The sequence below is a fragment of the Chiloscyllium plagiosum genome, chromosome 7 (genome assembly GCF_004010195.1).
Source record: "Chiloscyllium plagiosum isolate BGI_BamShark_2017 chromosome 7, ASM401019v2, whole genome shotgun sequence".
NCBI classification, from domain to species: Eukaryota; Metazoa; Chordata; class Chondrichthyes; order Orectolobiformes; family Hemiscylliidae; genus Chiloscyllium; species Chiloscyllium plagiosum.
In genome coordinates, this window is record NC_057716.1 from 6,317,221 (window position 1) to 6,336,430 (window position 19,210).

At 38.4% G+C, this 19,210-nt stretch overlaps 1 protein-coding gene across 2 annotated transcripts in view; it reads right to left on the reverse strand.

Moving 5' to 3' along the window:
- sf3b1 (splicing factor 3b, subunit 1) overlaps nucleotides 1–19,210 on the reverse strand; it is a 62,379-nt gene that overhangs the window by 31,688 nt on the left and 11,481 nt on the right. The window contains exons 3-15 of one of the 2 annotated variants that reach the window (XM_043692918.1): nucleotides 18,135–18,236; nucleotides 17,672–17,786; nucleotides 14,860–14,939; nucleotides 14,574–14,738; nucleotides 12,119–12,428; nucleotides 9,645–9,860; nucleotides 8,954–9,075; nucleotides 6,400–6,597; nucleotides 4,985–5,086; nucleotides 4,722–4,901; nucleotides 1,113–1,199; nucleotides 741–1,011; nucleotides 367–512 (exon numbers count right to left, since the gene is read on the reverse strand). In XM_043692918.1, the coding sequence (XP_043548853.1) occupies nucleotides 367–512; nucleotides 741–1,011; nucleotides 1,113–1,199; nucleotides 4,722–4,901; nucleotides 4,985–5,086; nucleotides 6,400–6,597; nucleotides 8,954–9,075; nucleotides 9,645–9,860; nucleotides 12,119–12,428; nucleotides 14,574–14,738; nucleotides 14,860–14,939; nucleotides 17,672–17,786; nucleotides 18,135–18,236 (2,094 nt within the window). Of the gene's footprint in view, nucleotides 1–366; nucleotides 513–740; nucleotides 1,012–1,112; nucleotides 1,200–4,721; nucleotides 4,902–4,984; nucleotides 5,087–6,399; nucleotides 6,598–8,953; nucleotides 9,076–9,644; nucleotides 9,861–12,118; nucleotides 12,429–14,573; nucleotides 14,739–14,859; nucleotides 14,940–15,297; nucleotides 17,644–17,671; nucleotides 17,787–18,134; nucleotides 18,237–19,210 lie in introns of those variants that run through there. The other variant, XM_043692919.1, reaches the window with a different exon arrangement.

Sequence of the window (19,210 nt, forward strand, 5' to 3'; positions counted from 1 at the left end):
TTCACTTTTAAGTGGTCCACTGTGGCTTCTCTATCAGAGAAAATGCATTGCATTGACTAAGTGGTTTGCCATGTGGAGGATGGAAAATTAACAAAACACAACTGCCAAATCAATCATAAAATTTATGTAGTATGTTGCTTTTTGCAAAAGTGGGAAATACATCAAAAATCTTCAAACATGATGCTTCAAACTCATGTGGTCAGAGATATAATGAAGAAACCAGAAATGGTTACTGCCTTAAACTCCACGTGAGATACTCCTGACTTGTGTACACTGTTATTGCACTTATTTACTAAGTTCTGTTCATTGTCAAGAGTTAAAACCACAGATTGATTTGTAAAGTTATAGTCATGATAACAGTCTTACTTTGCCTCTGTGCTGACGAATACCCTTCCACAACGGTTTTAGAACAGAATCAAATGATTCAATACCATAAGGAGTTGCAGCTTCAGCCAAGGCAGCAATAGCCAGGGCACTAATGGTTCGAACCTTCTGCTGTTCGTCAACCAGACCTATGAAAAAGGGCCCATTTTTAAAGATTATTTTACTCACTCAGTTTTGATACACTCAACTAAAGACTTCAATTAAGATTATTTTAAAAGTGCATTGCTTCATGCAACAATTTATAAATTTCAAATCAGATTATTCACTTAAAATACACAATACTAAATGGTTTTTCAAAGTTATTCATGTCAGTTTGGACAAACATGCATAATATCTGCAACTACTTCAACACATACCATGTTCAATAATTTCAACCAAGCTCCTCAGATGAGGCAAGATGGCACAACCCATTAGAATGGCAATCTGCTGTACAATTTTGATTCCTGTATGCCGAGCCTGCCATGATTTCTTGCTTTTACACACAGCTTTAAGGAAAGGTAACAGCGATGGAATACCCAGAGCCGAAGCAACAACAGCAAAGGCTCTAGCTGTTGTGTTACGCACATACTCATCCATGTTATCGATATCAGGACGCATAGTGGAAATCATTGTCGCAAGACCGGCAGCCTAATCAAAAAATACAGGAAAAAAAAATTAAACCAAATCAGTTCCTTTAATTTGAGAATTTCACAGGATTCAACAGAAACTGAAAGTGACTGTTTACATACCTTTGCTAAATTTGAGATAATTTCTCTGCCTTCCACTCTAGCATAATAGTCCTCATCAATCAGCAAAGGCTCAATAACCACAAGTATCTGTAAAATGTTTCAACATTTATTTTTATTCACCAAGAATCTTGATGGTCTTAATACACTAAAGAGCTCGCAATTGCCACTTTATAGCCAGAAACAATTGAATGAAAACAGATCAATCAGACTCGTTCTTTGATTTTCTCACCTTGAAGGATACCAGGCAGCCCTTGTTCATTAGTTTCCAACAACAAGATGATTGAAATTAGGATATGATGACTTCATATCCCATTATTTGAGAAGACAGCACATAAAAAGGATTTTATAATTACTTTTGATTGTTATTCTTGTCTTTCCCTAAAAGGGCATCAGCAAAATTTAGTAATGGAGTTCAAGAAAAAAATGATGCACATCAGGTTGTACCCTTTTTCAAAGGCAGCATTAATTCATACTAAGATGGCTAGACAAAGAGTACCAGCTAACCTTTGATATCTCATCATTTGTTAGGATGTTTCAATAGGAAATTATGAAAGCTTCCTCCTGTCTTCATCCAGCATTCGCACAGGTGTATTCTCTAATGATCACATCAAAACCATTTTACAAGGTTTCTGTCATGAGGGCACTGTAATCAACTGTTCCCTCCCAAATACATTTCTACCTAATATCTTGAATCAAGTGGGGCTGCAGCTGCAATAATCAATAATCTCTACAGAGTTCTTTGCTTTTTTGTGGTAAACACCAAATCTTTCGACATGAATATAGAGGGGTAGATTTTTTAAACAACCTGCACAAACATGTGACATATCTGGGGCAGGTGGGATTTGAACCTGGACCTTCTCATCCAGAGATAGGGACACTACCATCATAACTATTTTTTTGAAATGCACTAATTAATAACATTCAGGGAAGGAAATCAGCCCCCTTTACTCAGTCTGGTTTTCCTGAAAGGCCCACAGCAATGCACAAATCAATGACAAATGACATACCTCTGGAGCAGGTGGGTCTTAAACCCAGACCTTTTGGCCCAGAAGTAGGAACACTACACTGCATCACAAGGGCCCCAGAGCAGGGGGTATGCTCATGTTGCAGACAATATAAAAATTGGCCATCCAGTTGAGAATGAAGGAGGTCAGAAGTCACACGACACCAACTTATAGTCCAACAGGTTTATTTGAAGTCAGAAGCTTTTGGAGTGCTGCTCCTTCTTCAGGTGAAGTGAAGAAAAGCACACACAGGCACTGAATTTATAGGCAAAGAGATCAACAGGCAGAGAGATCAAAAGATCATACAAATGGTGTGAGTGGAGTGTTGATAGGCTGAGTGTTGATAAGTCTCTGCAGGTGATCAAAAGCATCAGATGGTATGAGTGAAGTGTCACCAGCTGAATTGCAAATGAAGGGATGACCTATAATCCAATTAATTTAGGCAGAGAGGTAATTACAAAAGATTTAAAGTAAGGTGGTATTGGAGACAAACTAAATGGCTTGAATACCACAATAAGTATAAGAGTCGCATGCCGAGGGTCTAACCAAAGTAACAAGGAATCCAACACTGTACAAACTAATAAAAGGTAGAGAGATCATAAGTTATCAAGGTGATGGTGTCAAAACAGGACAGTAAGGAAGATTTTATGAATATAGAACAATATGGTTGGGTTACATATAGTGTGACATGAATCCAAGATGACATTGAGACCGTTATCATGGGTACCCAACTTGGCTATCAATGTCCATTGTCATTCCACTCACACCATTTGTATGATCCTTTGCTCTCTCTGCCTATAAAATTCATTTCACCTGACAAAAAAGCAGCATTCCAAAAGCTTGTGATTTCAAATAAAACTGTTTGGACTATAACCTGGTGTTACGTGACTTCTGACTTGTCTGCCCCAGTCCAACACTGGCATCTCCATATTAATGAAGAAAGCTGAAGACTGCAGCAAGGTATCCCATAGATAACTCAGGAATGCAGAACACTGGCAAATGGAATTCAATTTGGAGAAATGGGAGTCAATACTTATGGGTAAAGATTAACAGGATAAGTGAATACACAGTAAATAGTTGGATATTCCAAAGTGTAGAGAAACAGAGGGATTTTGGAGTTCACAGATCCCTGAAGATAACTGGATAGGTGGATAATAATGAGAATGGGATGTGTGCTCTTATTAGATAAAGTACATCATATAACAACTGGGAGTTGATATTGAACCTATATAAACACTGGCTAGGCGTTAGCTGGAGACATGCATGCAGCTCTGGTTACCACACAACAGGAAATATGTAACTGCCCTAAAGAGCGTGCAGAGAAGATTTACATGAATTATTGTATGGATTGGAGAATTTCAGTTATTAGCTAAAACTGAATAGACAAGTGTTTTTCCCTTGAAAGACAGCAGGCTAAGTTAGAACTAACTGGTATATTGTGTGGGGTCGAGAATGATCATATTCCCCTTAGCTGAGGGGCTCACAATGAGGTTACAGGTTTAGAGTAAGAGATTTAGACAGGATGAGAGAGAAATTCTTTTTACCCAGAGGGTAGAAGGGATCTGTAATCTGCTACCTAAAAGGGCGGCAGAGACAAAAAACCTTCATGACCATGTGTCAAATATATGCATATACACCTGGGGCCGTGACCTAGAAGGTTACAGACCCAGCGGGTAAAATGGGAATCAGGCAAAATGGCTACTTTTTGGCTGGCATGACACTATGGCCCAAATGACCTTCTTCCGTACTGTAAATTCCAGATTTTCATAATTCTGTGAGGTCAGTCAGTGCATTGTTGCAAAGGGTTCAGTACTCAGCACTGATGCAATTGTAACTCAACTGTGAGAGATCTACAGGATGCACTGCAGAAAATCAAATAATGTATACGGACTGCACCTGTCTATCTTGCACTTTCAATCACTAAGTGAAAAAAAAACAGTAAAATCATTGGAACACAAGCACCCCCATTTAGGATATATCATGCTGTTTCTTTATCACTGGCTCAAATTCTGCAACAGCCTATCAACATGGAAGCACCAAAATACCACAATGTTCATGGTGGCGATTTACCATGGTGCTCTTGAACCTTTAGGAAGCTACAGAGACCAATTTATTGCAAGTTATATTGATTCCATATTTTTAAATTGCTCATATAGAAAATTTAACTGAATAAATAAAAACAGAATATTTCGAGTCCAGTATGACTTTTCTTTTTCAAAAATGAAAGGAGCTGGAGAATGGTGGTATTTGTGCTGGTGATAGAGAGAAAGGAACAGCAAGGGGAACAGATTGTCTTTTTCCTGGAGTACCATCACAAAGGTAGAGATGATGGTGGCATCGGACAGATATATAAAACAGATGTAAATGTTAGGTGAAAAAAAAAGAAAACAGGTCCATTCTGCTAAGTCAATAAGACAGTCCCAGGGGAGAGTGGAGAATTTAAGAGAAATTGAATACAGAAGGTCATGCTCTGAAGTTGTGCAACTCAATAGAGGGAGTCCGAAAGGATGTAAAGTGCCTAAGCAGAAAATGTGGTGTTGTTCTTTCGGCTTGTGTTGAGTTTTACTGAACCCTGTAAAAGCCAAGGACAGAAATGTAAACGTACCTTGTGCACGTATGGTCGAACTAAGTCATCTAATTTGTACAGAATTCGGTCAATAACTTTAACCAGCAAGTGACGCTCTTGGTCTTCAAGTGTTGGGGACATCAGCAGTGGAAGAATTTGATTGAACAGGGGTCCAGCTCCAAATTCTCTGGCTTTATCAGTTATTTGACGCAAAGCGGCCTGGAAAGAAAGAGGGAAAAAAAAATCATATTTGCTCTAACAGAACATAGCCAGTTACAACTTTCAAAAAATTATAAGTTTACCTTCCTCATTGGTGGAGTACCATTCTTTATTTTCAGAAGCAACTTCATTATCTTTCTTTCCTTTTGCTCTTCTGGACTTAATGTCGATTCATCAACTTCAACCTTATAATGAGGACAGATAACAAATACTTATTTGTCAAAAGCAGCAACTTTTAAATCAGATTTCTCAAAATGGTTACAACTCTCCTACCACTTATTTCAACATTTTTAAACAAGATACTGTCGAAGCATAACAGTGAAAGAACTACTGTAGATCAGAACCGGAGGAAGGGTCACCGGATCCGAAACATTAACTTTGATTTCTCTTCACAGATGCTGCCAGACATGTTGAGCTTTTCCAGCAACTTCTGTTTTTGTTTCTAAGTATAGCACTCTTGGACTAAGGTAAATGCACCCATACCATATTTGTCAAATCAGAAATTGAGTTATGAGTCAAAGTGTCAGAAACTTCAGCTTTATAGCTTTTGATAAAAGGTGTCTAAAAAGTGTGTCACAACCTCTGTATAATCTAGGCTGACATAATATAATCTTGAATTGCGTTTGAGCCCACAAGCATCTGACTCAAAGCCAAAAAAACACACAAATTAGGGAATTGGGATTGGCAAGTGTGAGGGTAAGATGGAACACATTCAATTACTGTAACATTCTCTTTAACCATTTCCTGTAATTCCTGACTCTCCGCCCCCCACATACCCAGCTGCCAACACTATTTTATGCCATGATCACCTTAAAGACAGGTTTGCATTACATAATTGAATATAAAATAATATACACACACAGAATATATACAATATAGATAGTTTAGTTTCTCAAAGCAGTATATGTATTTATACATCCCAAACAATGCTTCATACCACAGCTCCAACGTTTCCAAGCTGCAATGGATAAGATACTATTCTTGAAATTCCTCCATGAGCTTGGCAACTTACTTCCATAATAATTGCCCTCAACTCTATGTTGCTACACATACCATGCACTGATTGACTCCAGATGCTTCTCTCCATTACTAAGCATTGGCATTACTTTGAAAATTTCTCCATATTTGCGATATGGCAACTTCCACAAAGGTGCACAAACTTTGCATGTTGATATACCTTTCATCTCATGATGATGCAACCCATATTACATCACATATTTACAGTGCTCTGGAATGTAACAATATCCCTCCTGACAACCAAGTATTTTAATTGTTCAAGGTTTCACACTTGTTATTTCCAAGTGCAAACCAGTTCAGTTTGCAAGTCAGCATTTTTACAAGCAAATCTTGAGCAACAATAAGAAGTTATTCCACTTCCAAAAAGTCATTAATTCAACCTTGTACGGTATCAATGCAACTTCCAAGCTACAGATTATGATTGAAAAAAAATTCACATTTGTGTGCATATATCCAGGGTAAATGAGGAAACCATCATTACCAGTAATTTGTCAAAATATTGGATGTCATCAGGTTTCAGGAATGGAAGATTCCCAGAGGGCTGGTCATTCATGTTCTTTGCGCTGCGTTCTTCGGACTGCATGTGGAATCCAGTTAGGCCTCCAAGTGGTGTTGGGGTTGCAGTCAGTTTACGAGCAGGTGTTCGGATTGGGACATAACCAGCTGGAGGTGGAAGGACCTGTGTACATTTAAAAGGAAATTATTAATAGTTGTTGAATAAATGATAGCAATAATTTAGATACAAACTTTCTTTTCAATTTCAAACCAGGGTAAATAACTTCCACCCCGACCTCAAATTCACCTGGACAGTCTCAGATTCCTCCCTCCCCTTCCTCAACCTTTCTGTTTCTATCTCAGGCGACCGAATCAACACGGACATCTACTACAAACCGACCGACTCCCACAGCTACCTGGACTACACCTCCTCCCATCCTGCCCCCTGTAAAAACGCCATCCCATTCTCCCAATTCCTTCGTCTCCGCCGCATCTGCTCCCAGGAGGACCAGTTCAAAATACGTACAACACAGATGGCCTCCTTCTTCAAGGACCGCAATTTCCCCCCCGACGTGGTCGACGGTGCCCTCCACCGCATCTCCTCCACTTCCCGCTCCTCCGCCCTTGAGCCCCGCCCCTCCAACCGCCACCAGGACAGAACCCCACTGGTCCTCACCTACCACCCCACCAATCTCCATGTACAGCGCATCATCCGCCGTCACTTCCGCCACCTCCAAACAGACCCCAGCACCAAGGATATATTTCCCTCCCCTCCCCTATCAGCTGTCCGTAGAGACCACTCCCTCCGCGACTCCCTTGTCAGATCCACACCCCCCACCGACCCAACCACCACTCCCGGCACCTTCCCTTGCAACCGCAGGAGGTGCAACACTTGCGCCCACACCTCCCCCCTCACTCCTCTCCAAGGCCCAAAAGGAAACTCCCATATCCGCCACAGATTCACCTGCACCTCCACCCACATCATCTACTGCAGCCGGTGTGGCCTCCTCTATATTGGGGAGACAGGCCGCCTACTTGCGGAGCGATTCAGAGAGCAACTCTGGGCCACCCGGACGAACCAACCCAACCAACCTGTGGCACAGCATTTCAACTCCCCCTCCCACTCCACCGAGGATATGCAGGTCATTGGACTCATCCACCGCCAAACCACAACAACCCGACGGTCGGAGGAGGAGCATCTTATCTTCCGACCAAGTCCCTCCTCCCTATCTTTTATCTTAGCCTGCTGGACCAACTTTCCTCATTCCTGAAGAAGGGCTAATGCCCGAAACGTCGATTCTCCTGTTCCCTAGATGCTGCCTGACCTGCTGCGCTTTTCCAGCAACACATTTCCATCTCTAAATAACATTATAGTCAACTCTGTTGAGAATTGTTGAATTAGTACAAAAATATGAATATTTTTTGTGACATGCTGCAAACACACCACTTGCAATTTGATCATGTAACTTTTCTGTTACGAATGAAGACTGCAGTGATAACACTCAGCCAAGCTCAAATGTGAACTGTTCACCTGGCATTCATTCTGCACCATCTTCAAAGTGCAAACTACCATTTCCCCAGAGAAACGCCTTTTAATAGAACAATGTTACTGTTCAGGAACAAACAACTTACAGCAGCCTCGTCTGGCAATAATTACTGTTACAAGAAAATGCAAACTCACCAAGAATTTCTCAGGGCCACCCAACCATCATTTTTCAAAAACTGACGTAGAGTTTAATGTTACAACCTTGTATTTCTATCTTTTGCACCCAAGAAGTTAACAATCAGCTGCAGAATAGTTGCCAACTAGGACATGCTGAACTGGGTAAAAATCAAACCCGTGTGGGTGGCACGGTGGCACAGTGGTTAGCACTGCTGCCTCACAGCGCCTGAGACCTGGGTTCAATTCCTGCCTCAGGCGACTGACTGTGTGGAGTTTGCACGTTCTCCCCGTGTCTGCGTGGGTTTCCTCCGGGTGCTCCGGTTTCCTCCCACAGTCCAAAGATGTGCAGAGTCAGGTGAATTGGCCATACTAAATTGCCCATAGTGTTAGGTAAGGGGCAAATGTAGGGGTATGGGTGGGTTTCGCTTCGGCGGGTCGGTGTGGACTTGTTGGGCCGAAGGGCCTGTTTCCACACTGTAATGTAATCTAATCTAATCTAAAAAATTGAAGTTAATGGTCTAAAAGCCAGAATGCGACACCTTGATGGGACAGACCTCCCGCATACAGAAAGAAAACCTCTTTGTCATAACAGAAAAACTTGGTAAAAACATAGCAAACGTAACAATCAGCCATGGTTTAGAAGTGCATGGTTTACTTAGTATCTGTATTTTTAATGTAATGTTGTTCAACGTGTACATTATCAGAAGTACAAAATGAACAACAGAATTCAGCCTTAATGCACACGTAAATATATTAAATGACAGATATGTCCCAGTCATCAGCTGAGGTAATTTCAGTAAGAAGCATTCTCCTCCAATGAATATGTGCCAAGAAAACCTAGTGCCTTCCATTTACAACAAAAAGTTTATTACATTACCTTATAGCCTTCAGGGAACATTGCATCCAGTTCCTCATCTGTAAGTGGGCGATTTCTTTCATCAATTTCCCGCTCCCAACGCCATGCCTGTAGTTGCTCAGGTGTCATGCTCATCAAATGACCTAAATTGTTGCATTATTTAGATGTTTAATTACTTCTCTCTGACTGTTACCTCAAATCATTAAGCACATGCAAATTCGGTTTTTCCCACAATCTGCAACTTAGTTTAATTCCGACTAAGTTTGTTTGCATATGCCAGAAAAGAAATAGCCTAAATTCCATTATTCATGACATTAACACCTTATAAAGCTATCATTTTCAATGCTATTTAAAGCACTGAGTTTGCATCATAACTTTTGCTGGTTAAAATTTTAAATTAGAAAATAAATTGTTTTGGTGGTGCAACTAACTTGTTCCATACATGTTAACTGTTGTAAGTGCAATTTTTGAAGTCAATAACAAACACTAAGTTTAGTTTGTGTCTGCCGATAGACAAGAATAGGACCAGTTTCAGTGTTATCTCCACACATATACCAGTCAGACTCAAAAGAAGGAAAGAGGCCATTTGGACCAAAGTAATTACCGAGCTATGGCCTAAATATTTGAATGTAAAATACAGCACTTCATAATCAAAGAAAAAGACAAATCTAAACTTAACTGTACTATAGCTTCTGTTTCAATCGCCACATACCTGGTGTAGGAGTTGCCATAGCCATTGCGGGTGTGCCCTTTGGTGTAATTCCACTGGGAGTAAGCAATGGAGTGCTGCCACCCAATTGACTAACTGGTGTTTCATCCCAACGAGACTTTCTTTTACTTGCACCAGGGGTTGGCGTTTCACCTATAGAATCACCTCCACGGTCTGTCCGCGGTGTCTCAGCCCAGCCACTGCCATGCCCAGGTGTTTCTAAAATAAGAAGTTAGATAGTGAACAAGAACTCAAGATCAACACTTTGAAAGCAGAAAACCATTGGCAATAACAATCAAAAACAGAAGTTGCTGGAAAAGCTCAGCAGATCTGGCAGCATCTGTGAAGAGAAATCAGAGTTAATGTTTCAGGTCCAGTGACCCTTCCGTTTCTGATTTACAGCATCGACAGTTCTTTCGATGTTTAATCATTCACACGAACTGTTAAAAGAACATTATTCAATACTAACGTTATGCCTCCTACCCTAATCATGCAAACCAAAAAGTAAAACACTTCCACAAATAGAAGAACCAGATATGTTGTTATTAATACCAATTTAAGAGTACATGAACTATGTTTTTTATTTTAAATCAAAAACTGTGCTGACAGTATTAGAAATTTCAAGATACATTTGAATAGCTACTCTGAAGGATATGACAGACTATGCACACCTGTACTACATTAATTTGCACAATGGACTGTAATATTTTAACTGTGAAAAGCGTAGCTGCTTTCCTCATCCATAGCAGAAACAAAAAGCTGATCTGTCAAAGAGTGGCTTTGTTTAAGAATATCCAAGTTCTAATAAAGGAATCTCATCTAAATCATTATATGTCCTTTGATATGCTGGTGGATAAAAGTAGTTTTAGTATTTAAAGCATTTTCCACTAACTACAATACCTAATTTATGAAATTTTAAAAACACAAAAATATTATTTTAGTCAGATCAGAAACAAAGTTTCAAAATACAACTGAATTTGTCATCATTTTTTTAAAAAAGGTATGGAAGTAACTGTGTTTTAAAAACGATTATTATGATATGACATTGTTGTACTGCCTCTATCTTTCTGTATTTTGATATTACTCTTTTTTTAATGTAGATGTTCTGTAAAAGATTTTAAAATGTTTCTCATAAAATATTTATAAAAAATTGTATCACACTTCACATGACACTTAAATTTTAGCAATTCCGTGTTGCCTAAGACACATGCTCATTTCCCTATTACTCAAATTTTGAAACGAATTTCCATGCGCTAAAAAAAACTCCCACTTTTTAATCTGAGAATTCTCATCATCTTTGACTGCTCTCTTATCAGGCCTTAACTTCCCCAACATCATTAAAGTTTCGCTCTGATCCTTTTACATCTTTAATCCTTAACAAATCCGTAACATTAAGTTATTGTCAACAAAGTAATAGACAAATTAATCAACTTATTTGGAAGAAATTAAATCAGATTCTTCACGATGCTCTTTTCAACCACTAAGATTACTGAGATAATTCAGATGCTGTGGAAAAGCCAACTGGTCTGTGTAATAAAACTGGATAATGTTGAAAATATTTTCAGCATCAGTTGTGAAACAAATGACTTTTCAGTGACCTGAAGCATTTACTGCTTCTCTCTACAAGATGCCACCTGACCAATTGAGCACTTTAAATATTTTGTGCTATTTTGCATTTCTAGCATCTGCAACATTTTGGTGTTTATTTGGTTTCTATGTACCTCTTTTTGAATAGAAAACCTAAATATCTTAATTTTTACAACTACCAAATGGACAAACAATTTACTATGAGTACCAAAACTCTATTTACAGAAGTACATTTTGTTAACAAAGAGCCATTGGCCTAATAGCTGACAAGTTTTTGGTGAAAAGCTTAAATGGAAAAGGTCACTTTCCAGTCAGATGCTTGGTCCGCTGACAGTTGAGCAAGTTTATCCAATCAGTAGATCAACCATTCGGAGACTGGCCAAAGACATTCACAAACTTTATTCCCAGTTTATTATGAATTGATTGTTTGAATTGTAATAACAGCTGAGTAACACAACAGGCATAATGTCTTTAGTTAAAAGCAAACTCCACTGATAGTTTTATACAACTGATTTCTATTCAGCATCCCTGTTCAAAAAGCCTGTGCATCAAGAACAAAAGTTGATCGGATCAGGTTCAATAGTGAAATCCCCACAAAGGATTAAGACAATTCAGAAACAAGCAAGGAGTTAAAACTGAAAACATTTATTCTGCTAATGCTTGGGCATATTGTGGTAAAAAATTCCATCATCTCAATTTTATGATCATGTATTAGTGAAACGCAACTAATTTAACTAAGCTAACTAAGAGTTTGTAAGTCTTTAAGATCTCAAATGAACACGCTCAAAACTATTCCACAGAAGTTTAAGCAGTCATATTTTCTTAATCTTTGACATGAATCACCTCCACAGAAGTGTAATTTTCATTACAGAAAGAAAAGTTAATCTCACCCCTATCTGTTTTTGGAGTTTCATCCCATCTATTTTTGCGCACACTGGAAGTTGCGCCTCCGTGACCTGGCGTAGCATGCCCAGGTGTATCTCGTCCAGGTGTAGCAGCCCCTGCTGGTGTGTGGCTAGGAGTAGGCTCCCACATTCTTGTGCTTGGGGTTGCACCAGGAGTCTCACTGCCTTTTGAACGACCGGGTGTTTCATCCCATCGGCTCTGAGAAGGAGTGTTTCCAGGAGTGTGACCAGGAGTGTGACCAGGGGTATGTCCTGGAGTATGGCCAGGTGTGTGTCCAGGTGTGTGTCCAGGAGTCTAGAGGGGAAGTACTCAAATAAGCTTGAATTTATCAATGAAGACTCATTAAGTATGACCAAATAAATTTTCAAAGAATAATGTGCAATAATAAACCATGAAAATAGGAACTCCACAAATTGCTCACTATAAAGTTGCAAATTCAGATTCTTGCAAAAAACAGCAAAAAGTGATTTAATAATCAGTGTTAATACTGAATTAGCAATTAACTACAGCTCTAGTTTATACTGGAATTTACACTGGTATTTCTCAGGGTATGAATTAACTGAAATGTTGCTGAGTGTGAAGAAAGAAAAAGATAACCAAAAGCAGACGACTACCGTATTGATTCTGGTCTCCTGATAAAGCAATGTAGGTCCTGTAGTTAGAAACTAATGGCAAGTATCAAAATTGTAAGGAAGTAATGAAGCATTGTTAATTCTATAGCAGTTTGCCAAATGGTTGTTTAGCTTGGTTTCATGTGATTAGTGAAAACTGAAAGGAAACTAACACTGTTGACTTTTTGTTTTCTTTCTCGTAATTAAAGCAGTCAACTTAAGGAGCAATTTCTTTGCTCAGAGGTTGGTGAATCTTTGGAATTGTCTGCCAAAGAGGTCTGTTAAGGTTCAGTCACTTAAGACTGAGATCAGATTTCTACGTATTAAAAACATCAAGGCACACACGGATAGTGCAGAAAAAACTGAAGTACAAGAACAATCATGGTCGCGCTGCTATAGGAAGAATGTTGTGAAACTTGAAACGGTTCAGAAAAGATTTACAAGTATGTTGCCAGGGTTGGCGGGTCTGAGCTACAGAGAGAGACTGATAGGGCTATTTTCCCTGGAGCAGTGGAGGCTGAGGGGTGATCTTATAGAGGTTTATAAAATCATGAGGGGCATGGATAGGGTAAACAGATATGGGCTTTTCCCCAGGATGGGGGAGTCCAGAACTAGAGGGTATAGGTTTAAGGTGAGATGGGAAAGATTTAAAAGGGACCTAAGGGGCAACTTTTTCACGTAGAGGGTGTAATTTGTATGGAATAAGCTGCCAGAGGAAGTGGTGAACGCTGGTACAATTACAACATTTAAAAGACATCTGGATAGGTATATGGACAGGAAGGGTTTAGAGGGATATGGACGAAATGCTAACAAATGGGATGAGATTACTTTAGGGTATCTGGTCGACATGGATGAGTTTCCATGCTGTATATCTCTATGACTCTATGATCTCATTGAAGGGCAGAGTGGGTTCAAAGGGCTGAATGGTTGAATCTTGCTCCTATTTCTCACACATTCTTTTACTAATTATCCAATTACTTGACAAGAAACTCCACGAGTCCAGATTCAAATTTGTGGATTTCTACAGATGCGAGGAAATTAACCCTTTACCATTAAAAAACATTTTTAAAAGGGTATTTCGAAATAAGCATAAGTAGCTGGGGTGATTTCATTCCTGTTTGTGTAATACTCCATCCTTCCCTCTCAAACTTATTTTAATCCTTTAGCTCCTGCAGGTGTAACCTCAGAATGGGTGCATTCAAACAACTGATTTGGTGATGGAAGACAGGAGTACTGACTATAAAATAAACCTTATTGAGTCTTGAAGATAATGTGAATGAAACAATAAAGAAATACACCACATAATGTTTTCTACCATTCATAACACTTAGTGAATAAGTATGCCACATGGTAGGATACTCGGCCACTTAAATAAAGAGGAAGTAATCACTGATACATTCTGAGTTAATAAACTTGCTCAGTGTCACATCAAGTCAGAAAAAAATGTTAGCTTAGTTCTGTGGCTCTGATCTCTCTTTAGAAACATCCACGAGGGAGGCACAATCTGGCTTCCCAATATTAAAATATGCATACTCTGCCGTAGATCACTTAAGAGGAGAAAGGCAAGCACTGCTGAGAACAAAAATACTAAAACAGAAGGTACTCTAAATATTTGCAGATTTGGTAGCTTCTCTGGAGAGAGGAACAGAGTTAATGTTTTAGGCCAGAATTCTGATGAAGGACCACTGACTTGAAACATTACCTCTCTGCTTCTCTTCATAGAATGCTGTCAGAATATTTTCAGTATTTTGTGCTTTTATTTCAAATTTATAGCATTTGCACTATTTCGATTTTCTTTGAACGAAAATATGTGAGCATTCCCCCTCACCTCTGCTTGGTCCCAGCTGGATACTTTCTTGGGTGTGGCACTGGGAGTTTGATCTGCTGTCTGATCCCAGCGACGCTTGCGCCTAGCAGGCTGTTGGGCTGATCCATTGACTGCCTTAAGATCTCCAGCCTTAGCTTTCTCAGCAAGCTGTTGCCTTATTTCCCTCTAAAATAAACAAATTAATAGATAAATCAAACTTTAACATTAAAGTAGTTTATTTTACATGGATATGCAAGATGTTGCACATATGTAAAACTAACATTTCAAAAGCAAGAAGGTGCATTACCTCTTCCTTTGTTAAATGCTGTTCTCGCATAACATCCATGTAAGTTCTGGCATGGACCTTAGGGTCTGGTGTCTTTCCACCTGAGGGACAAAAATAGTGAGAACAGACCAAATAACAATTAGTGCAAATATAAGAGAAAAGTCAATATTATTTTATCTAGTTATGATATTTTTGCATTAGCATTTTAGTTTATTTTGGTTCAACTTTTAAGTTTAAAATTGCTGACTTCTCAATTTTTAATATTTGTTCAAATCACAGCAACTTACAGAGAAGCGACCTGATGGTCAATTTAACCTGCTTGAATACAAACAGTAATAATTACAACAATCTAAAATAAATGCCTAAGTACAGTTATAAGCAAATCATACGCAAGACATCAAAACACATTAAGTGTCCATTATTGTTGGTTTTCCTTTGTTGATGTTCCGGAATACGTACACTGGCGGGCCTGTGTGTCCATCAGCAGTTCTGACTTCAAGCAGCAGAACAGAAGCCTAGAAAATTATCTCTTTACCATTAGTAACACTTTGGAAAGGGTTTTAAAATTCAAAACATCACACCTTGTGTTAGTTTTTAAAATCTCACTCAATATGTGTACTAATAAACTTCTTAGGAGAACACAAATTTTACCTGTTTAATATTAACCATATTAAAAAAATAATTGTAAATGCAACTATTTAAGCATAAAAAGTTACTTCAACAGGATACTTTAATTTGGGATTATGAGTTTGGGTTTGTCTAAAAACATGCTACACTGGCAGTGTCATACTGCCACTTTCATTGGACTTCCTTTTGGTTTACTTTTTCAGCATAACCTACACACGATCTGTTGCACTGCACCCTTAAGAATGCAGACAGGACTGTCATAGCAGTACTGCTGTAGGAAAGAAATTAAGGACAGTTAGTATGGGCCCGTGGAATTCCGGCAAACATATTTAGAGCAAATACAGTTACAAAAATGTCAGATTCTATCCCTGATAAAACATACATTTCGTTGGTTTGATACCTCTTTCAATTAGACCTGTATCACTAGTTAAACTGAAAATGTACTAAATAGAGCAACACTTCTGATATTACTGTTAAATACAAACTCACTCACCTGAAAAAAAAACAAAAACTTCCATCTGGCCCACTATGCCTCCCAACAGCAACCACATGACTAGCATCTAACTAACTACCATTAAAATAGCTTCCAAAAGGCCACTCCAAATTATTTCAGAGGATGACAAGCTCCAGCCGAGATGTGAGAAATCTGTCTTTATCACAAAATTGAAATAGCCAGATTCTCCTTTGTCAATTCATTTTTATGTTTCCATTTCTCATGAAAACACAGATCCTTGGAGAAAAATTATTCCACAGGCATAACCTGTTGCATCACACTCAAGTTGCCATTCAGTATGTGTAGATCTCAAAAGTGGGTGTTGGCATGCTATCAATCTATAACGAGGACAGGTAGGAGTTTGCACCAATGCCAATCCTGTTATGATTCAATGCTCATGTATATGAATTTTTTAGTGTGGCTAGTGAATAATTGGAGAAGCTCAAGTGTTATTTTCATCAAGATAATATCACTTCAAAGCAATGGATTTATATGCTTCAAAATGTTCAGCAACAATCTATGCTTTGCAAAAATTAGAACAAACAAAGCCTTTTTTAAGTTTAACTGTAAAGGTTGCAAAATTCTAAATTTTGAATTATTTATCCAAAGAAACACATTTTAGAGCTTTAAATTTATGTTTATAGAAGTCAGTGGTTTTTAAAATAAAGACATTACTCAGCCAATGACTGCAGAGGGTAAGGGCGCAAACCAATTCTTAAAAGATTCAACTTGTACAGCAGTGCACCAATTGAAAACTGTGAAGAATCCAACCTAGTTTGTTAAAAAGATTTGTTTTTTAGTTAAGTTTTCAAAAACACATTCATGCAATTATTATTTTATGTATGGATAACACCACACACTAACAGCATTACTTAATGTGTACAAAATTATGTTTCTAATAGCAATGTATCTAAATCAGTTTCAGAACTACAGGCCAGTCTCAAATTTACAAGGTTTTATACGTGTGGTTAGTTTTGAGTCAGTTGTTCAGAATATTGGTTGGATCAGTTCACAAATACTAAAGCTTAAAAACTGATTACAACGTTCCAAGATTATAACTGAATATAAGATCCCATCTGTATTTAATCTAATTTGTTCTGGTAGGCCAAAAGAACAAGGCAGGGTAAAAGCAAGTTGACACTTTCAACTTGTATTCTGTGGGAGATGGCTTGTTTGGTGGGCCAGCAAACCTCTGCATACATTTGGAAAGGCCTTTTTAAAAAAAATGTAATCCTTCAGCTAATTATTTCTGTACATGTACCTTCCATACAAGACCAGTGCTGAAAATACTGTTCTATCAAGGTTTCCAAATGTTATGCTTTTTCAAAAGAAGAAGAAATAAACATTTATTACAAACAAGAACAAAAATTCAGCCAGCAGGTCTGCTTGAAAACACAAGAATGTGTCACTAATGTGACATGGAAGGCAATGGACATTTCTGAACATACTTAAATATTTAAATTTTCAGTCATATTATTTCAACAGCCTGTTGTGTAGACAACAAAAGAGGTAATGGTAACCCTTCACATGTTGCATATGTTTTAAGATACAGATATGCAAGATTTGAAGTGTTTTTCATAGTTTAATCTAATTTTAACAAGTTCTCAAATAAGATGCTTTAAATAGCTCAAACTGTGAAGCAAATAAAGTTCAAGGGCTGAACTGTTGTACACCCTCATACAAAGAAAGGTCAGCACAATCTGAAAAAATTACCATCTGCAAACGGGTCATGACGTTCAGGGGAAATAATCATCTGTCTCCTACGTGCTTTGTACTCATCTTCCCGTTCAGCAATTCGCTGCGGTCGATGTTCAGCAAATGGATCATACTGTACATACAAAATAAATAAAGATAAAAAGCAAAGTTAAGCAGTAAATATTCAAAACTTTACATTTTAATTAATATGCTGGCTCAATCTACTATTTCACAGCTTATTTCCTGAATATATCAACAATTTTACAGATGTTTTACTTCTAAAGAAACTAAGTAAACAAATGCAAGTGCTGCCAAAGCTCTTGTAAAATAAGATATCTTTGTCAATAATTTCAACAACGTTGTCTCAAATGAAAATCTCAGCTCGAAAAGGACAAACTTCCAAAGAGACTGCTTGCTCTCCACTGACACTGTTCACAGGAACGACAATTCAATTGCTCATTCCGTTGAAACACAATTCTACCTGCTCAGTTGATTGTGGTATATCATTTAATAGTGCCACTGGTGCATGATATCCAGGTTTCTTCTGACCAAGCAAGCTTGGAGACGAATAGTCATCATCATCCTAGGAAAACAAACATAATCTAAAATTGTTAAATGAATCTCTCCTTTTCTGCTGGCAAATCTATTTAACTTGTTTCAACATTTTAAAAAGAAAAAAAAAAGTTTTCAGGAAAAAGAGTCTTTAGCTTTTTTTTTGCTCATTATTTCCTCCATAAAAATATCTTTATTACAATTTGAGGAAGAAACAGTTAGCTATCATATCTCCACAATGCCAATTTAATTGGAGAGATTTTGCTAACATCCAGGATCCTGCCAAGAAATCAAAATATTTGTGAAATAAGTTGGCAAAGATCTGAGAAAGTTTAAATATTGCCAAAAATGGTTATACAAAGGGCACAGTAAAGTCAACCTTATTTTGGAATGCTCTACAAAATAGCTATGATAACTTATCATAAGTTTCATTTAGTTTAAAACATGGTTGAAAATAACATTAGTCTTCGGACTTTTCTACTGTCAGATCAGAATACGGTTACACCTAATCATTTGACAATTTAACATTAGGCAAAGCAATTGATTCTTGATGGGAGAAAGTAAGGACTGCAGATGCTGGAAATCAGAGTCAAAAAGTGTGGTGCTGGAAAAGCACCATCTTGGGGACACACACACACCAATCAATCCCACCATCCTGTGACTGAACACTTCACCTCCCCCTCCACCAAGGTCATACAAGTCCTGGGTTTCCACCACCGCCAAACTCTAGGAGGAAATACACCTCACCTTCTGCCTTGGGACCCTTCAACTACACCAGGATCAATGTCGATTTCACCAGTTTCCTTCTTGTCCCTCCCCACAGCTTATTCCAGATCTAACCCTCCAACTTGGCACCACCCTCTTGAACTGTCCTACCTGTCCATTTTCCTTCCCACCTATCCGCTCTACCCTTCACTTCGACCTATCACCATCACCCCCCACATCCATCTACCTGTTGCATTCCCAGCTACCTTACCCCAGCCCCACCTCCCTCCCATTTATCTC